The sequence below is a fragment of the Rhinolophus ferrumequinum genome, chromosome 15, assembly GCF_004115265.2.
Source record: "Rhinolophus ferrumequinum isolate MPI-CBG mRhiFer1 chromosome 15, mRhiFer1_v1.p, whole genome shotgun sequence".
Taxonomy (NCBI): domain Eukaryota; kingdom Metazoa; phylum Chordata; class Mammalia; order Chiroptera; family Rhinolophidae; genus Rhinolophus; species Rhinolophus ferrumequinum.
The window spans coordinates 44,959,608-44,978,940 of record NC_046298.1 but is presented as its reverse complement, the minus strand read 5'-3'; the positions used below and the strand labels follow the sequence as shown (position 1 = coordinate 44,978,940).

At 49.3% G+C, this 19,333-nt stretch overlaps 1 protein-coding gene across 3 annotated transcripts; it reads right to left on the bottom strand.

Annotated features, from left to right (window-relative positions):
* Positions 1-4,567: 4,567 nt before the first annotated feature.
* SIGLEC11 (sialic acid binding Ig like lectin 11) lies at positions 4,568-12,759 on the bottom strand. 3 transcript variants are annotated; one of them, XM_033129596.1, is made up of 9 exons: positions 11,698-12,759; positions 11,238-11,618; positions 10,819-10,977; positions 10,619-10,666; positions 7,920-8,177; positions 7,543-7,827; positions 7,228-7,321; positions 6,849-6,900; positions 4,568-5,311 (listed from the first exon to the last, which is right to left on the bottom strand). In XM_033129596.1, the coding sequence occupies exons 1-9, from the start codon at positions 11,939-11,941 to the stop codon at positions 5,123-5,125; spliced, it is 1,710 nt and encodes a 569-aa protein (XP_032985487.1). In that variant the 5' UTR covers positions 11,942-12,759; the 3' UTR covers positions 4,568-5,122. The 3 variants fall into 3 exon arrangements, with proteins under 3 accessions (XP_032985487.1, XP_032985486.1, XP_032985488.1); XM_033129595.1 differs by having other exon boundaries at positions 10,819-11,100; positions 11,698-12,754; XM_033129597.1 differs by lacking the exon at positions 6,849-6,900 and having other exon boundaries at positions 5,174-5,311; positions 10,819-11,100; positions 11,698-12,754.
* Positions 12,760-19,333: the final 6,574 nt, after the last annotated feature.

The window sequence follows — 19,333 nt, the reverse complement described above, 5'->3', positions numbered from 1 at the left end:
CCCCCACTCCGGTTCAAGCTGTTGTTTCTCGGTCTAGTTGTGTAGGACACAGCCCCCTGGCCCATGCTGGTATTAGGAGCCTTGCGCTCCCCCGGCTGAGGCCGTCAGTCGTCGGTGGGCTGCTCACACCAGCTCATGGCAGCTCTTGCTGGCTGCCTGCCACTCATGCTGGCCACCAGCTGCTCATGGTAGCCCATGGCAGCCGGCAGCAGTTCACGGCAGTTCACTCCATCCTCCAGCTGTTCACAGCAGCCCAGCTCCAGGGAGAGCCATTGTTCACAATCTTAGCTGTAGAGGGCGCAGCTCACTGGCCCATGTGGGAACCGAACCGGCAACCTCAGTGTTAGGAGCATGGCACTCCAACCACCTGAGCTACCAGCCTGGCCCATGTTGTCTTATTTTTAACACTGATTTGGAAGTTAAGGGGAAAATTTTTACTGCCTTTGATGGAGCTACTACAAAGACAAATGATGATGGATGGATGTTTGCGAAAAGGGTAGACAGTGTTTATTCAAAATGGAAACACAGCATGACTGATTCTATGGAAGGTGTCAGCTGCCCGTTTTCTCCATAATGCTGCTCAAACAGCATGTCATGTATTTTCTATTGACATTGAAGGAAATTATTTTCATTCTTGGCCTTCATACTGTTTGAACTGAGTGATTAAAGCATTTTTATGATTTGCTGCCATTCAGTATTCTTCAGTTCTCTGTCATTCAAAACTCCAGTGGCTTTTTAACAAGTGAAGTCGAGAAAATCCTGTTTACTTGTTTGAAGCATGGAAATTATACTTTAGTTCTGAAGATGTCCCCAAAATTCTTGACTTTTGAAATTATCCACAGAGGGAAGCCTATTTTCTATTTTACTTACAATTTCCAATATCTGTCTCCCAGTAGGATTATGCAAAATTGAAGAACAAAAATTAGTACCAAATGCTCTGTTGTTTTCAAAAATTTCTTGAACCTGTTAAATAATTGAAAAATTTACCTCTTTAAGTGTCAAAGTTATTCTTTTTTTAATTTATTTTTTATTAGTTTCAGGTGTACAAAGCAACGTAATAGTTAGACATTTAAACCCCTCATAAAGTGATAACCCACCCCCAACCTAATACCCCTCTGACATTTTATATAGCTGTTACAATACCATCGACTACCTTCCCTATGTTGTACTCCATATTCCGTGATTATATATACCGATATATTTAGTTATAGTTGACATTCAGTATTATTCTACTTCAGCTTCATGTGTACAGCGCATTGGACACAGTCTATGACGTGATCCCCCTGAGAAGTCCAGTGCCCATCTGGCACCTTACATGATCTTTACAACATTGTTGATTATATTCCCCATGCTGTATTAACTAGCAATTTACATTTCTTAATACCTTCACCTTTTTCACCCTGCCCCCCACCCCGTTCCCATCTATCACCCTGATAGATCTAGTACCTGTCTGGCACCATATCTAGTTATTACAATATTCCTTATGCTATACCCTACATCCCCATGACTACTGTATAACAACCCATTTGTACTTCTTAATCCTTTTCCCTGTCACCCATCCTTAATCCCCCTCCCATCTTAAAGAAGTCCCTCTAAGATTCCTTCAAATACTGGTTTGACAAACTATTGATAGAAAATTATATAGTATGAACACATTTTAAGATTTGTGTGTGTTTATGTTTATAATGCATAGAAAAGTCTATTAATGGCTTTCTTTGAACAGTGTAGATTACATGAGACTTTCAACTTGATACATTTCTGTATTTGAATATTTTACACTACTCAATGTTACTTTTAAACTTTATTTAACAATAAAGAAATTTTTAAATTAAAAAAAAAAAGATGGGTGGCTGGATGGCTCGGTTGGTTAGAGTGCGAGCTCTTAGCAAGGTTGCCGATTTGATTCCCACATGGGCCAGTGAACTGCGCCCCCCACCACTAGATTGAAAACAATGGCTTGAGCTTGGAGCTGAGCCATCAGTGAACGGCCGGTTTTCTCAGTGGTTGGAGTGTGGTGCTCATAACACCAAGGTCACCGGTTCAATTCCCACATGGTCCAGTGAAAGCAAGAGCTTGAGCTTGGAGCTGAGCCGCTGGTGGGTGGCCAGTTTGTTCAGTGGTTAGATTGCAGTGCTCATAACACCAAGGTTGACGATTTGAGTCCCACATGGGCCAGTGAGCTGCGACCTCCACAACTAGACTGAAAACAACGACTTGACTTGGAGCTGAGCTGCGCCCTCCACAGCTAAGACTGAAAGGACAACAACTTGAAGCTGAACGGCACCCTCCACAACTAAGATTGAAAGGACAACAACTTGACTTGGAAAACAGTCCTGGAAGTACACACTGTTCCCCAATAAAGTCCTGTTCCCCTTCCCCAATAAAAAAATCTTTAAAAAAAAAAAAAAAAGACGTTACTTAGACCAGGAAGAGAAATTCTCACTTGAGGTGGGTAATTTCTGCAGCATTTCCATGCTAATCTTTTCAAAAAGATTTTATCCCTTTAAGAATATGATTCTTTTACATAGATGTTTCTAAATACTCTACCAGCATGGGAGCAAGTGCAATCATTTTGTATTGTGTTGGAGAAGGGAATGAAAAATGAAAATGAGGAGGGTGTCAGATGGGTACTTGTCTTATTCGGGAGACCACTTCAGGGATGGTGCAGATGCCTGATCACTGCGCTGTACACCTGAGGCTGAGGCTAAATAACAATGAATGACAACTACAACATATATATTTTCACAGGATGTGGAATACAGCATAGGGAATGGAGTCAATGGAATTGTAACAGCTATGTACGATGTCAGAGGGGTAGTAGATTGGGGGAGGGGTTATCACTTTGTGAGGGGTGTAAATGTCTAACTATTACATTGTTTTGTGCACCTGAAACTAAAAAAGAAAAACCCTGGACAAAGAGAGAATTTGCTGAGGAGGATGCCATTATCTTCCTGCAAATCCTTTCCTTTCTCTTATTCTTAGTCCTACTGTCTCATGCCCGACAACATAGTCTCAGTGTTGTGATTGGTGCTACAAAAATGCAGTTAAATAGAAACCCACAGTAGCCGCCTTCAGCGGAAAGATGGCATCTGTCAACAGACAAAGCCAAAGGCTAAAAGCATAGGAAAGCAAAACTCAGAATTAAACATTTTTCTGGAACCTGATTACTTTTTAAATAGAAAGTATTAGATGCTGTATTTTGAAGCACAGAATGAAAGGGGAGGAAAGTTTTTAATCACTACTGAGGACAGGTCATGAGGAAACACATTTAAGAAAGATTAGACCCAAAGAATTTCCCGCTAGCAAGTGTTATTAAATAAGGGAACATATTCCTATGAAACATTGGGGTTGCGGGAAGCGGGGGAGTAAATCCTTTAGAAATCCATCAGAACCCTATGATGTGATCTCATCTCTGGAAAAGTAGATGTGATTAACCAGAACATAGAAAATCATAGCACTGGGGAGCTTTCCTTTCTCTGTCCAACCCCAGGAATTGTGATTTAACAAAAATTTAAAATTAGCATTGAATTTTTCTGTCTTATACAACTATGTTTACATTGTAGTTCAAGGACAATTTTTTTTAACTTTTATTTATTTTAAGTGAGTTTTTCCAGGACCCATCGTCTCCAAGTCAAGTAGTTGTTCCAATCTAGTTGTGGAGGGCACAGCTCACAGTGGCCCATGTGGGGATCGAACCGGCAACCCTGGTGTTATGAGCATCGTGCTCTAACCAACTGAGCTAACCGGCCGCCCCCAAGGACAATTTTTAAATGTTTGTTTTTAAGTTACAGTATCCTATGTGGACCCAAAGATCCTAATTTTAATTAGGACTCAGACACCACTGATCTGAAACTTCCAATCTTTGATGACTACAAAAGAGAAGGCCAGTGGTTTTAAAGGAATAGTTTCTGATTATAAACATTCCAAAATTTACTTGGAAAACAAAAAACAAAATTTAGATTACCACTGTCCAATGGCAAAAAGATAAGCACTACGAATATTTTTCTCTCCAGAGTGTGTGTGTTTATACTTCCCTCCATCACTCAGAAATGCACACTGTCTACAAATTGGGGTCTTACTAAGGATCATATCATGATTTTAAAAATTAAATATCCATCAAAAAAAAAAATGACGAGGCTCTCATTTTGTTCAGTGGCCACCATTTTCAAAAGTCGCAGTGTAGTCCTGAAGAATGGCAAAGCAAATTGTGCTGTGAAGGATGGACTTCTGTGCTTCCACACATCAAATTTGAAGAGCAGTTACCAGCACAAAGTTGATAACTTTATGCCAATACAGGCTTACTCTGTTGGCTCACTGTGCTAATGCCGAGTGTGTTTTCTCATTAATGGAAAATACTCAATGGGCAATCGATGGAAAAGAGAACGAAATCAGTTGGAAGTGACCACTGTAAAACTATATTACAAAGTAAATGGAACATAGACTGTAACTGCAAGGAATTGTATAATCAAATTCTGCAAAAAGAAGAAACCGTTAAGAAGAACCAAAGCATCAGGGACATATAATTAAAGAAAGAGGTACATCTTGTAGATAAGCTATCATTTATTTCAGATAATCAGTGAAGGATTTTTTGTGTGTGTGGTAGAATATACAATTGGGTTTCCAGGAGGCAGGCTCTGAGAGAGACCAGTGTGCAGAGGTACGTGCCCCACGGATGGTCCCTGTGGAGGGGCGGGGAAGGGGACAGGTGGGGCAGAGGGAGAACTGAACTGCAGTGCCAGCCAGTGCCAGCCTTATCCAGGCCTTCAGGAAGCGCCGGAGCTAGAACAGCCCTGCAGAGTGGTCCCCATTTGGGCCAGGATGGCCAGACCCTTATTCCCGGTGGCCTGCCCTGGGAAGATACATGACCTCGTGCGCGGTGCTCTGTGCATGAGTCCATTAGATGCTTTCCGTGAAGTGCCACCTTGATGCCCCACAACAGCCCTGTAAGTTCAGTTGATTGTGTCCATGTGACAGAGAGGAGACTGAGAAGTAAAGAGACTTGCTCAAAGTCATGCTGATAATTGGTGACAGGACTGAAATTTGAGCCCAGTTCTGCCCATCAACACACCAGTGGGACTCCTGTATACATGTCCCTGATGTCTCTTTCCTGAGAAACCCTGGGTCAGCGGAGTTGGTTTTGTCCTTTGCAGAGCTTGATTTCTGCATACTCGGTGGTGCTGGTGGCGGCGCTGGTGGCCTGGAATCTGAGGGAGGCGTAATGGAGCTCATGCTCCTCCCCTGAGGTGGGGGCGGCCACAGGTGGGGGAGGAGGGGGGAGGGGGCTGCTCAGTGGACACTCATGTTGGCGACCCTGAGTGGAGGGGAAAGAAGGGGCTCAAGTTAGGATAGTGGAGGCTGGAAGACAGCAAGAAGAGCCCACAAGCAAACCTGGCAACTGAGCTCTTCTTTTTTCATCTATTCATTCCACAAACGTTGGCTGAGCCCCCATTCATTCATTCAAAAAATATTTGAGAGTAATAATGCCTGGCCCTTGGTAATCAATTGCCAGCCTCCCAGGTCTGTCACAGTAATCTCGGGAGACACTATTGTCCTCATGTATCAGGCGGAGAAACCGAGGCTAAATAAATGTCCCCAAATGACACATTAGTTGCTGTTAGGGCCAGGATTCATGCCCAGGTCTCTGGCTTCAGTGCCTGCTGCCTTATGGAGCAGCTCACCTGTGCCAGGCCCTGGATGTTCATTGGGGAACAAAGCAGACACTCTCCCTCACCTCCCGCCAGCTTGCAGTTAGGGGAAGCAGAAATTAAGGCCGTAGTCAATTATGTTACTATCTAATTGCAAATTGTAATAGGATGCACAAGAATGGTATGAGAAGGACAGGAATTTTCTCAGACCTGAACTGCCCTCAGGAGCCACTGAGTATTTCATAGGTTCAGGCAAATACAATTGTGAAATTATGTTACGAACCCTACAATCAAAGGATATTTTACAGTAAAGGTTTAACCTTGCCCAAAGACAACTTTGACCCTTTGCCCCCAGCACCTGGGATGGAACTTGTAAATCCTTGGAATATCCTGACAAGAGTGTCTTTGTTCACCTGGGACCTTGGGCCACAACAGGTAGTCTGTGATCAATGGTAGGGGACTTGGGCTACATGGTATCAGCTTGACCTCTGCAGGGGATGGAGACTGAATTCAGCTGCATGGGCTGTCAGCCGTATCTACATGACTGACCTCCCAACCAAAACTCTACACACCAAGGCTTGGGTGAGCTTCCCTGATGTGTAATACCCCCAGGTATGTTGTCACACATCATTGCTGGGGAAAGTAAGCCCTGTGTAAGTGACTCTACCAGGAAAGACCATGGAAGCTGGTGCCTGGCCCCTCCTGGACCCTGCACCATTCGCCTCTTCCCTTGGTTGATTTTAATCCCTATCCTTTTGCTGTAATGAATTATAACCATGAGTAGAACACCTTTTCTGAGTTCTGTGAGTCCTTCTGGGGAGTTATTGAACCTGAGTGTGTCTTGGGGACACCTGAACTTGTAGCAGACAATTATTTGGGGGAGATCCTTCTGGCATCCTGTGTTGGGGAGGATGAGGGGCAGGAAGTGAGGAGGTGGGGGTAGGGAGGGTCCAATTGGACCTGAACACATTCAGTAAGATGGGCAGGCTATGGTGGCCCTTGGCTCTGCAAGAGAAGACGGAGAGCAGAGGGGAGGGTGACTCCCGGGTCGCTGGCCTAGGTGACTGAGTTGATGGTAACCCAAGAGCAAAAGCGTATTCGGGGCCTGATGATCATCTTAAGTCATCACGAGGGATGTGGCGATGGCCATCCGGGGGAGGTGGCCAAATGGGACCTCCAATGGACAGAGGGCGCATCACTTACCCAGGAGCTGGGACCTGGCGTGGAGGGTGCCTTCTTCCTGCAAGTCTTCACCCTGAAGCGGAGGCCAGGACCTTTCAGCAGCCTGCCTGGCTCAGAGCTTGGAGTGTGACTACTGTCCCCCTACTAACGAGGCTAGAAGGGCTGACCAAGGCCAGGAGGTGAGGGACATATCTAGCCTGATGACTTTCATAGTAAGAACAGGTTCCCTACCCGCGTGGTTGGGATCCAGGTGGGAACAAACCCTGCTCCGATTCTCAGGCCCGAGGCCCAATTCTCGCAACCTCAGCACCATCCGGATTCCTCCAGGTGGGGCTGTCTGGGATTTCAGGACCCCTCACCACCCCCTGCACTCACCCTCCCTCCCGGGGATGACACTCACCTGAACAAGAAGTAGACAGAGAGACTGAGCAGGCCAGCGACACCAGCTCCCCAGCCAGCCCCCAGAAGGAATCTTCCGCCAGGCTTGGGGTTCCCTGCAGATGTGTGAGGTTGAGGGTGACTCCCCTCTAAGCCCCAGGACCCTGTGCCCCCTCCTCCCATGGAACTTGAGCTCTCAGGTCCTTCAGCCTCCACCCAGCCAGCGTGGGACTCTGCCCCTCACCCCTTCCCCGCCAGGCCCCAGCCCCTCACCTCCAGCTTCATCTACAATCCATTCCTTTCTCCCTCAGCCTCAGTCCCCAGCAGACCCCCTGACCTGGCATCAGCAGGACAGTGGCGCTCTGGGTCCCGTGGACATTCCCAGCCTCGCAGCTGAGTCTGAGGCTGGAGCTGAGTCCCTCGCTGAGGCTCAGGGAGCTGTTGGCCCAGGGATCCCCTGAGCTGAAGGTGACCTTGAAGGAGGTGTTACTGAAGTCCCCCTCCAGCAGCCTCTCCCCCAGCTGCCAGTGCACGGAGGGGGCTGGCTGGGCTCGGGAGGAGCAGCTGCAGTGCAGACCCTCCTCCTCCCAGGAGCAGGAGGGTCCCAGCAGCTGTGGGGGGTCTGTGGGGAGAAAGGAGAAGGGTCAGCGGTGCCTCTCTCCTCTCCTGCCCCCAGGTGTCCTGCCCCCAGGTGTCCCCCATCCCCCCACTTACAGTGCACAGAGAGATGGAGGGAGATGCTCAGGGAGCCCTGTGGGTGCTGAGCTTTGCAGGTAAATTCGCCTTCATGCACTGACTCCACCCGGGGCAGCTCCAGAACCCCGGGGTCTGAGGGCTGGGAGGGGCTCAGGGTCTGGCTCCCCTGGGCCCAGCTCAGTGTGGCAGGAGGGTTGCTGTCAGCGACACAGACCAGGCGGAGAGAGTCCCCTTCCCGGACTGGAAGAGAGGAGCCGTTCCCTGTGTATTTCATTTCTAGAGAGAGAGAGAAAGAGAGAGAGAGAGAGAGAGCGCTGAGCCCAGACTCCGAAGCCCTCTTCCTATTTCTATTTTTTTAAGTTGAGAAGGGATCTCCACAAGTAGTTTCTCAAGCAGCTTTACTGAGGTATAATTCACATGCCATACAATTCATTGTACATACCATTTAAAGAGTCGTGCAACCATCACCACAGTTTTAGAACATTTTCATCTCCCCAAAAAGAAACACTGCACTCTCAACCATCTCCCCCAGTCCTGTCACCCCACCAGCCCCAGGCAACCACTAGCCAACTTTCCATCTCTCTGGGTCTGCCCATCTGGACACTGCATGTGAATACAATCTCACACTCCGCGGGCTGCCGCGTCTGGCTTCTCTCACTAAGCACAATCTCTCCCAGGCTCACGCATGTTGCCGCAGATGTCAGTGCTTCGTCCCACCTATGGCCGAATTATGTCAACCATCTGGACAGACCACGTTTCTTCGTCCATCCGCTGACGGACACTGGGGCCGTCCCTGGCCTTCTTTGAGGCATCACCCTGTCCGTGTTTCTATTCTTCCTGAATGGCTCAGTGCCCCTCGCTCAAGTACCCACCACTCAGGTATCAAATCCTGAAAGGCTCCCTAGGGCCTGATCTGTGCCTCCATATCGCTTTCCCCCAGTTACCTTGGGGTAAGTGGTTCACTGGTCACAATTGAGGAAGGGGTGTTGGGAATGAAGTCTCCCCACACTAACTCCCCAGGCAACACATTCCTCTTGTCAGAGGCAACATTTATCTTGTGTGGCCTTCCAGAGCCATTTGGAAATCACCTTATCTACTAGCATTCAAAATTAATATCCCTGCAATCCCATAATTTGCATCATGACCCTCCAGGCGCTGGTTAGAAATGCAGAATCTGCATTGTCACAAGATCCTTGAGAAATTTCAGTGCTCAGTAAAGCTTGGGAAGCATTGCCCTGTTCCGTTCAGCACCAGAATGTTCAAAGCAGCATTATCATGAAAACTAAAATCTGTAAACAACTCAAGTGCCCATCAAAAGTGGAATGAAAAACTGAAGTGTGGTTCCTGCACAGTACAGTGACCTTTAGACAAAGATCTGCAGGAATTACAGCCACAAGAGGCATGGATGAATGAATGTCAAGAACACAAGGTGGAGCCACATCACAAAAGGCAGCTGCGACCCCACAAATCCGCTCCTAGGCATAGACCCAAAGGAACTGAAAGCAGGGACTCAAACAGATATTTATATCTGTTCACAGTTGCCATGGTGGGACACCGAAGTGTTCGTCAGCAGATGGATGGAGAAACAAATGGTGCTCCATCCACATACTGGAATATCACTCAGCCATAAAAAGGAAGGAAGTTCTGATCCAGGCCACCATGAGGATAAACCTTGAAAACACCACGCTAAGTGAAAAAGCCCAGACAGAAAAGACCACATACTGTGTGATTCCATTTATAAAACAATGTCCAAAATAGGCAAATTCATGGAGACAGAAAGTAGATGAGTAATTGCCTGGGGCTGGAGAAATAGGGAAGAGGAAATGATTGTGAATAGGTTTGGGGCTCCTTTTGTGGTGATGAAAATATTTTGGAACTAGATAAAGACAGTGGTTGTACATCACTGCGAATGTCCTAAATGTCACGGAATTATTCACTTTAAAATGGCTAATTTTAATGGCCTGTACTTAAACTCAGCTCTTCTAGCCTTTCTCCAGTACATAGACTGATCATTCAATAACACAGCCTTCATCTGCCTAAAAATAAAATAAAAAAATAAAATACAAATGGCTAATTATAAATGTTACCTGAATTTCGTTTCAACTAAAAATAAAGAAATAAAAAAGTCAGACAGGAACCAGTACGTTTCCGTCCTTTCAGAAACAGGGTGAACTAAACATCATATGGAGATTCAAACATATTTGGTAAAATTACAAGAAAGTAGAAGGAGTGTGGCTGTGTTCATTAACTTGAGTGTGGTAATCATTTTGCATCCTCATGTTGTTTTAAATACTTACAATGTATTCGTCAATTATACCTCAATCAAAACTCAAGTAAAATAAAATAAAAACAATGACAACACGCAATTCAGGGTAGTGGCTTCCTCTGAGGCCAGATGGAAGGGCATATAACTTGGGAAGGGATATTTGGGGGTGCTTCCAAGGGGGGAGTTGCTGTCCTGTTTCTTTACCCCGGTGGTGAGTGCCCAGGTGTTCCTTTTATGCTGATCCCTCATAACGTGCATCTATCTGACAATCATCTTTGCACGTCATGAATCGTAAGTAAACACAAGCTGTCAGAGAGTGAGTGGGGTGCCTCCGTCTCTGCAGATCACCAGGCACTCCTGGGTTTGGCTTGGAGCCCCGGGTTCTGCTCTCTGCTGGTGGAGACCTGCTCCCAGCCTGGGGGGGTGGGGGGGAGGGGCTGTCCCGTCTTACCTGTGCAGTTTCCTCGGAAGATGCTGATGGCCAGGTTCTGTGGAGCGTCTGGACAAAGAGACGCAGTGAGGAGCGTCGTCAGAGCTGGCCCCTCCCCCAGCGCCACGGCCAGGAGACACAGAAATGGGAAGTGGAACAGAACAAGTCCACGTCCTTCCTGCAGCCCCCTCCGCCACCGGGAATCCAGGCCGCGCACTCACAGGACACGTTGAGCGTGAGGGTCCTCTCTGTGCGCGCACCCGTCCTGGGGAAGGTTACCCGACAGGTGAGGTTGGTGCCGTGGTCCTGCGGGCGGGGCGTGAGCAGGATCTCTGAGGAGTTATCCACTGAGTCCAGTCCCAGCGGTCTGACGGCTGCCCCTGTCCAGGAGATGGTGAAGGGCATCGCCCCGTCACAGGCCCCTGGCATGGCGCATGTCAGGTGGCTGCGGCGGCCGGACTGCAGGGGCTCCTTGACGTGGATGTCCGGGGTCTGTGTCAGCGCTGAAGACGAGAGAGGGAGAGACCGACCCCGAGGGCCCCGGTGTGTGCCTCTAAGAGAGGCACTCCAACCCTGAACGGACCCCCTGAGGACACAGGCCGCCCATCCCTGTTGTCTGCTCCTGGGAACCATTCCATACCTGTCACGTCCACAGTGAGCAGGTCACTTTGGTAAGTGTGGTTCACGTGACCTCTCTCCAGCTGGAAATAGTACTTTCCACTGTCTCTCTTCTGGGCATCTGTGATGCTCAGAGAGCAGTTTTTAGCTCCAGGGTCTCCAAGGAGGTAGAATCGAGGCTTGATCTTCTTTAGTACTTTCTCAGTGTGGTTGTTTGTGGCCACGAGAATATCTTTTTTGGAATTATGTTTTTTCTGGAACCAGTAGCCATGAGCTGGAGTACGGTCCTGCCAGTCAGCCCAGGGGTAGGACACAGAGCAGGGCACGAAGACACACAGGCCCTCCTGCACCGTCACTGATTCCTGCACGTGCAGCTCGTACTCTAGATCCTTTTGCAGGGACCCTGGGGGACACAGAGGCTCGGTAGCAACCTCAGCCCCAGCCCCAGCCCCTGCCCCGCCCCTCCCCCCTCAGCCACTCACCTGTCCACAGCAGGGGCAGCAGCAGCCGCAGCATCTCCAGGGTCCCAGGGGCTCGGCCTGTCTTCTGACTGTCCCGCTTCTGGACTTGTCTGTCTGTTTCGGAAGGAAACTCCAAGAGGAAGCTTCTGGAAGGGACAGTGACCACCCACAGAAGAGGAACCTCGGGAACCACAAATATCACAGAAGAACTCCTCCTCTGACTTCTCCTTTCAGATGAAAGTGGCAGAGAAAGAATACAGGCCATCCTGGGTCCGCCTCAGGGGGAGGGCGTTCCCAGGAGCGGGCTCTTGGGGGAAATAGGGGAGCAGGGTGTAGAGGCCATTCATTGATTCATTCACTTGCGGCGCAAACAGCTACTTGATGCAGCAGCTGGAGGCTACCAGGAGAGTAGACTTCCAACTGCTGCCTTCAGGGGCCTCACCCCCGCCGTGACCCCCAAAGTCAGCACCCTGCTCCCAGACTCCCAAGGGCACGCAGCATCCTGCCTGTCTCCAGGCCGGATCTACAGTCCAACACAAGGCTCCCAGCTCCACAGTGAGAAGCGGGGCCATTGCACCGCGCCCCAGGCCCAGGAGGGCCTCGTGCCCAGGGTTCAAGTCTCTGAGATTGCCATTTTGAAATTCTTAGTAATTTCATCTTTGAATTTGTGTTTTGTAAATGAAGTCTGCTGGGACGAGGAGCCCCACAGAGGGAACTGGAACCTTGGATCACATGTGGTGAGGCCTCTGCTCCTCCTCACCTCCTCAGTGCCTAGGACACTCCCACCCCCAAACCCCCACCTGGGCACAGAGAGGTTCTGGGTTGTGCTGAGTTGGGAGGTGGGAGCCCTGGGTACCTGTGAGGGTCTGCACTGCACATTCTTCAGTCAAGTCTGAAGAATTGGACATTAACTAGCAAATAGAAAACACTGAACGAAAGGTGGTCCATCCATACCATGGAATGTTATTCAGGCATACCTACTACTACATGGGTGAACTCAAAATAGTATGCTAAGTGGGGGCTGGCCTGGTGGCTCAGGCGGTTGGAGCTCCGTGCTCCTGACTCCGAGGGCTGCCGGTTCAATTCCCACATGGGCCAGTGGGCTCTCAACCACAAGGTTGCCAGTTCAATTCCTCGTGTCCTGCAAGGGGTGGTGGGCAGTGCTCCCTGCAACTAAGATTGAACACTGCACCTTGAGCTGAGCTGCCGCTGAGCTCCCGGATGGCTCAGTTGGTTGGAGTGTGTCCTCTCAACCACAAGGTTGCCGGTTCGATTCCTTGACTCCCGCGGGGGATGGTGGGCTGCAACCCCTGCAACTATAAACGGTGTCTGGACCGGGAGCTGAGCTGCGCCCTCCACAAATAAGACTGAAAGGAAAACAACTTGAAGCTGAATGGCACCCTCCACAACTGGGACTGGGGGGACAACAACTTGACTTGGAAAAAAGCCCTGGAGGTGCACACTGTTCCCCAATAAAGTCCTGTTCCCCTTCCCCAATAAGAAAAAAAAAAAAGTATGCTAAGTGAAAGGAGACAGACACAAAAGGCCACCTCTTGTATGATTCTATTTACATGAAATATCCAGAACAGGCAAATCCATGGAGACAGGAAGTAGATTAGTTGTTGCCAGGGGATGGGGAGCTGGGGGAATGCGGAGTGATTATTAATAGGTAGGAGGTCTCTTTTTGGGGTAATGGAAAAGTTCTGAACTGGCTAGAGGTGATGGTTGCAATATTGTGAATGTACTTAATGCCACTGAATTGTATACGTTAAAACAGGTAAATGGTAAATTTTATGTTACATGTATTTTACCACATTTTTTTTAATGTTCGAAAGAAAACAACCCACAGGAGGTCAAAAAAGAGAACCCATGGAAGAAAGGAAAAAGCAAAGACTCTATTTCCAAAAAGGTCACATCCACAGGTACTGGGGTTAGGACTTCAATATCTTTTGGGGGGGACACAGTCCAACCCATAACAGGCCCCCAGGAAAAGCCCTGGACACCAAGGCCCAGGTGAGCGTCCCCGATTGGCAATACACGTTCGTGTTGCCACACACCATTGCTTAAACAACAGAAACGTATTTTCTCACCGTTCTGGAGGCTGGGAAGTCCATGACTGAGGTGCCAGCCTGGTGAGAGTCCGCTTCCTAGCTGGCGATGGCCACCTTCGTGCTGTTTCCTCAGAGATAACTCTGGTGTCTGGTCTCATAAGGACACTAATTCTGTGTATCAGGGCTCCACCCTTATGAACTCATTTAACCTTAATTACCTCTTAAAGGCCCATCTCCAAATACAGTCACATTGGGGGTTAGGGCTTCCACAAATTAATTGGGGGGAACACAATTCAGGCCGTAGTACTGGAAGTCTTCAGCATTGTCCACGTGACTGCACTGGGAGAGACAACTAGAAGCTTGTGCTCCATCTCTTACGGACCCTGTCACGTGCACCTTTCCCTTTGCAGATTTTAATCTGTATCCTTTCACTGTGAGTATAATAGTTTCTCTGTTCTCTGTTTCTCTGTGTTCACTGAGTCCTTCTTGTGAATCATTGGACCTCAGGGAGGTCTTGGGGGCCCCCAGAATAGTGTGTTTCCCTCCTCACGCTGCAGTGCCAGAAGCCACTGTTTCCCTTAGTGGGGGCCATGTGCCCACCCACCTGGGTTTGTTGATTCTGAAGACCAGAGCAAGGTGTCCTCGGCGTGCCCCTTGGTGGACGTGCAGTACTCCACTCCCAAGGGCCCAGAGCTTGTCTAGATTGGGAAATTGCCTACCAGGGGTGGACGGAGAAGGGACCACAGGTTAAACCTGGCAAGCTCAGGAGACCGAAAATAACCACATAGGATGGTGTGAACATAAAACTTCCTAACTAAGGTGGGCCATGGCAGAAAGTCACATCTTTAGCTTCCTTGACAAAGGTCAATCTCTACTTGAAGTGAGCCTGTGTATTGTCTTTTTGCATCTGGGATAACGTGCCCTTGGAATGTCAGTAATCCCTTTAGCCAGACCAGAGCAGGAGACTATAGAATCCCTCATTATTATTCTTGTCCCCTGATTGCCAGCTCTATGTGAAGTATTAGCTATCCTGTACCCACCTATGTAAAATGAGTGCCCCTCTCTGCAATTTACTTGCATCCAATCCCAGAGATTCACACACCTCACCCCCCTCACCCCCCACCCCCGTTTTGCTTTCGCCCACCCCCTTAATCTACCACCAATGGATTTCATGTAACCCTCCTCCTTTGATTCTATGTATAAAATAAGCTACAAACCCCCATTTTGCAGAGCATTTTCTGTCCGTGGAGATTTTACTTCCTTGGCAATTGTCAGTTTGGCTCAAATAAACTCTTCTAAACTTTCTCTTAAGCCAGATATTTTTTCGTCGACACAGGAAATTTGCTGACTTTATCACAAAGGAAATGAATGGGACGAGTGCGATCCGGAACTGCACAGAGAAAGCACTGGTTCCTGTTCATCAGGAACCAGTTCCTCACTTTACTTCTCAACCACTTGTCTCTCAAACAAAAGGCTACTTATTACTTTTAACTAAATGGTCCCAGGGGGTACCACAGGAACACCAGGCAGCATCAGCAGAGCATATCCCCAGCCTGTGGTATGTGGACCCAAGGTCACTGCACCCCCTGCCTGTCCCTCTTGCCCTTGCTACTCTATCGTCCGCTGTCCAGCCGGGACCCCACAGAGAGCAGCCTTGGAAGGGGCCTCGGGGTGCAGGCTCTGTGGAGAAGGGACCCCAGGACCTGTCTCTCACTCAGGAACTCTGCTTTGAATCAATTTCTGAAATTTCAAAGTGGGCCCCTAAAACTGCCACTTTTTCAAAGCAAGTAAGCTATTCATTGCTTTTCTTATAGAGGGCCACACAGGATGGAGGTGGGGTGGTCAGCCACTGGCAGGGTTGCAGGGACCCCGGAGCACATGGCATTGACACACAGTTGGTGCTGAGGACCACGGAGTCACCCAAAATTAGGAATTGTCCAGCAAGAGAGAAACGCTATTCTTTATCTTCTGCAGGAGACATCATTGCCTCTGGGTCTCCTTGGCCTGAGGACCAGGTTTGTGTGCATGTGTGTTTGTGTCTGTGCATCTGCCTGTGGGTGTGATGTCTGTGTCTCGGAGTGTGTGTTTTGTGCCTGTGTGGGGTGAGGATAGCCCATCTGTGTGCCCATGTGCCAGGCATTTGAAACAAGCTTCAGAGGCTAACATTGGAGGGGCCATCCGTACCTTGCGTACCACATTAAGGATCTGGGCCTTATTCGGAGCAGCAGGAGCCATTACACTGTTTGGAAGCAGGAGTATTGGGCTTATGATAATGAAAACATTCTGCGCTCCTGCAGTGTCTGTTCCGCTGGACAGGACCCAGGACTGGCTGCCCCAGCCTCTGCCTCGTTCGCACAGTGAGACTAATCCCTTACAGTCTAGGAAGGGCTGTCTGTACACCTCATCCATGTCATCCATCAGGCTGACCTGAGCCTCGGGGGCTGAATCTGGAGCCCCTCACAGCCCTCGAACCCTGGCACCTTGGAGCTGCATCAGGTGGAGTTGGGGTATGAAGGTGAATTTACCTGCTGAGCTCAGGTACGTGAACCAGGGGCCACAGGGGCCACAGGGGCCGAGTCAGCAGGTGACTCCTCCCAGGGTCTTGGCTGTGCTCCTGGGGGCTGAGAACTGCGAGGAGCTCCAACCAGGTGCACGGATGGGACCTCTGGGGGCTACAGTGATGCGACATGGCCCAGGGAGAGACAGAGGGAGTGGCGACGGGGAGAAGGCCCAGTGTTGCTTTCTCTCTCTCCCCACAGATGGGATCAGAGAAAACACCACATTCCAGGTGGCAGATTCAAGAAGACAGTGTAGGTGGCAATGACGCCCCCAAAGAGTCCAGGTCCTAATCCCCGGAACCTGTGACGGTGTCACCTTGGTCAAAAGGCTTTGCAGGTCTGATTCTGTTAAGGATCTTGGGATGGAGGTGATCCAGGGGGACCCTAAATGTAATCACAAGTTTATAAGGGCGAGGCAGAGGGAGATCTGACTACAGAAGGGGACGAAGGATAATGTGACGATAGAAGAAACTGTAGCGACAAACCAGCAGAAACTGCAAGAAGCAAGGAACAGATTCTCCCCTGGAACCTCCAGAAAGAACCAACTCTGCCAACAGCTTGACTTTATGCCCACTTTGGGGAGACACAGTTTGGACTCCTGGACGCCAGAATGGTGAGAGAATACGTCTGTGTTGTTTTAAGCCACTAAGTATAAATTTAAGCCCTGCTCTCTTGGAAGGCTGTAGCTTTAGTGGGATCCATTTCCTTCCTTGCCTTTTCAAACTTCTTGAGTTACATCCTTGGCTCGTGGCCCTTTCCTCCATCTTCAAAGCCAGTGGTGTAGCTACTTCTCTTCCTGATTGCTTTCATCTGCTTTTCCATCACATGGATTTCTTTTCTTCTGTGTTCACATCTCCATGTCTCCCTAAGAATTCTGGTGATTACACGTAGGGCCCACCCAGGGAGTCCAGGATAATCCCCCCTCACAATGCTTCACATTGTCACATCTGCAATGTCCTTTTTGCCATATGACTTAACACTCACGGGCTCCAAAGATTAGGACCTGGGTGTCTTTGGGGGCTCTGTTCTTTCACATACGTCTGATTCACTTATATGAAATATCCAGAATTGGCAAATCCATAGGGACAGGAAGCAGATTAGTGGTTTGTAAGAGCTGGGGGGAGAAGGGTTTGGGAAGTGACTGCTGACAGGCTGTCCTGGGGGTGATGGGAATTAAAAAGTTCTGCAACTAGATAGAGGTGACGGTTGCCTAACACTGTGAGTGTACTAAAAGCCACTGAACTGTATACACTTTAAAATGGTTGAGATTGTAAAGTTGCTGTTATTATTTTTAACGCAATTTTTACAAAATGTCATGGTCCACCCCTGAGCAGGGAACTCATGCAGCGACAGCATGTTTCTGCCTGTTGTCAACATAGCAGCCAAACTGTCTATGAATCAGAACAGAGCCCTCCATTCACTCCTTGGTGTATTCGATTCCTGGGGCTGCTGTAACAAAGCAACGCGAACCGTGGGGCTTAACCTAACAGAAATGTACTCTCTCCCAGTTCTGGAGGCCAGAAGTCTGAAACCACGCTGTCTGTCGGCAGGGCTCTTCTCTCCAAAGCCTCCAGAGAAGGGTCCTTCCCTGCCTCTTCCCGCCTCTGGTGGTTGCTGGCCTTCCTTGGCCTCCAGATGCATCCCTTCTCTCTGCCTGTCTTCACACCGTCTTCCCCGGCACATCTGTCTCTGTTCTTTCTTTTCTTTTTTATAAGGACACCAGTCATATTGAATTCATGGTCTACTTGGCTGCAGTAGGACCCCGTCTTAGCCAATTCCATCTGCAATGACCCTATTTCCAAGTAAGGTCCCACTCTGAGGTTCCAGGAAGGACATGAATTTGGGGGGCGGGGGTGCGAGGGAGGACAGTATCCATGCCAGTATACCTGGTCAGATGGTCACAGGGAACTACACGTGAAGTCACGGGTGAACATTCAGGGTGAGGCCACGGAATAGCAGGTGTAGGTGACACGGGATGTGGGTACCTGTTAGTGTAACTGGCACGTGCCCTCTGGCCCTGTTAGACCCCTTTTCCTAAGGGAGGGTAAGGCCTCACCCAACCTTACCGCATAATCCATCACAGTTCAGTCCTGAAGGGACGGTGCAGCTGCAGAAATGCTGTTGGCCAGCTCACTTTACTTTTCCTCTAGGTCCTTGTTGACATCTGGATGCCATTCATTGTAAGAAAATCATTTACTTGTCTGGCTATTGCACTGACCTAAAAACAGGGCCTCATGCTAGTCCCAGCCGCGACTCCAATTCTACCCGGCGCGCCCCCCTTCCCCAAACGCGATGTCGAGCGAAAGCATCCAGACTGCGAATCAAAATCACTGAACTCAATTCAGAGACCTTCCTACGGGGGGGAAAAAGTGTGGCTTTGACGTTCACGCCCCTGCTCTGACCCTCGGATTCTCTTCTGTAAATGGGCATTTTTAACAATTGGTTTAACAAACATATGCCAGGCCCCTTTGAAGTGCTTTAGAAATATTAATCAATGCTCACGACAACCCTTTGAAGAAGGTGCTATCTTTCCCATTTTACAGCAGAGGAAACCGAGGCACAGAGGCTTAGCAGGCTGCCCAAGGTTGCACAGCCGGCTGGGGGCTGGGCGGGATTTCACCCGGGGCTGCCCCGCACCCGTCTGGGCGGGAAGGCCTCCCGGTACTGGCAGGGTCCTGAATTTGGCTTCTTGTCCTCCCCACCCGGATGCGAGCTCTGGGAGCGGGAGGCACTTAATGAGCATCGTGGAAAGAAGAAGGGATGAATGGATCTCAGGATGGCCACATCCCCTTGACCCGAGCCCTCCTGCCGCGCTCGGCTTGGGGGCTGTATTCACCGTCAGGCCTTCTATTCCCAGTGAACCGGACCCCGGCGAGGAGGGACCAGAAGGGAATTGCAGCCTCGCAGTATGAATGGAGGACACAGCACCCGCTCGCGGAGCGGCACGGGCGCCACCTAGCGGCGGCGTCTTGTAAGTGCCAACGCGAGACCCGAAATGTTCGCTGGGGGGAAGCGGAATCCGGGCGGGAAAGGGTGTAGCAATCCGGT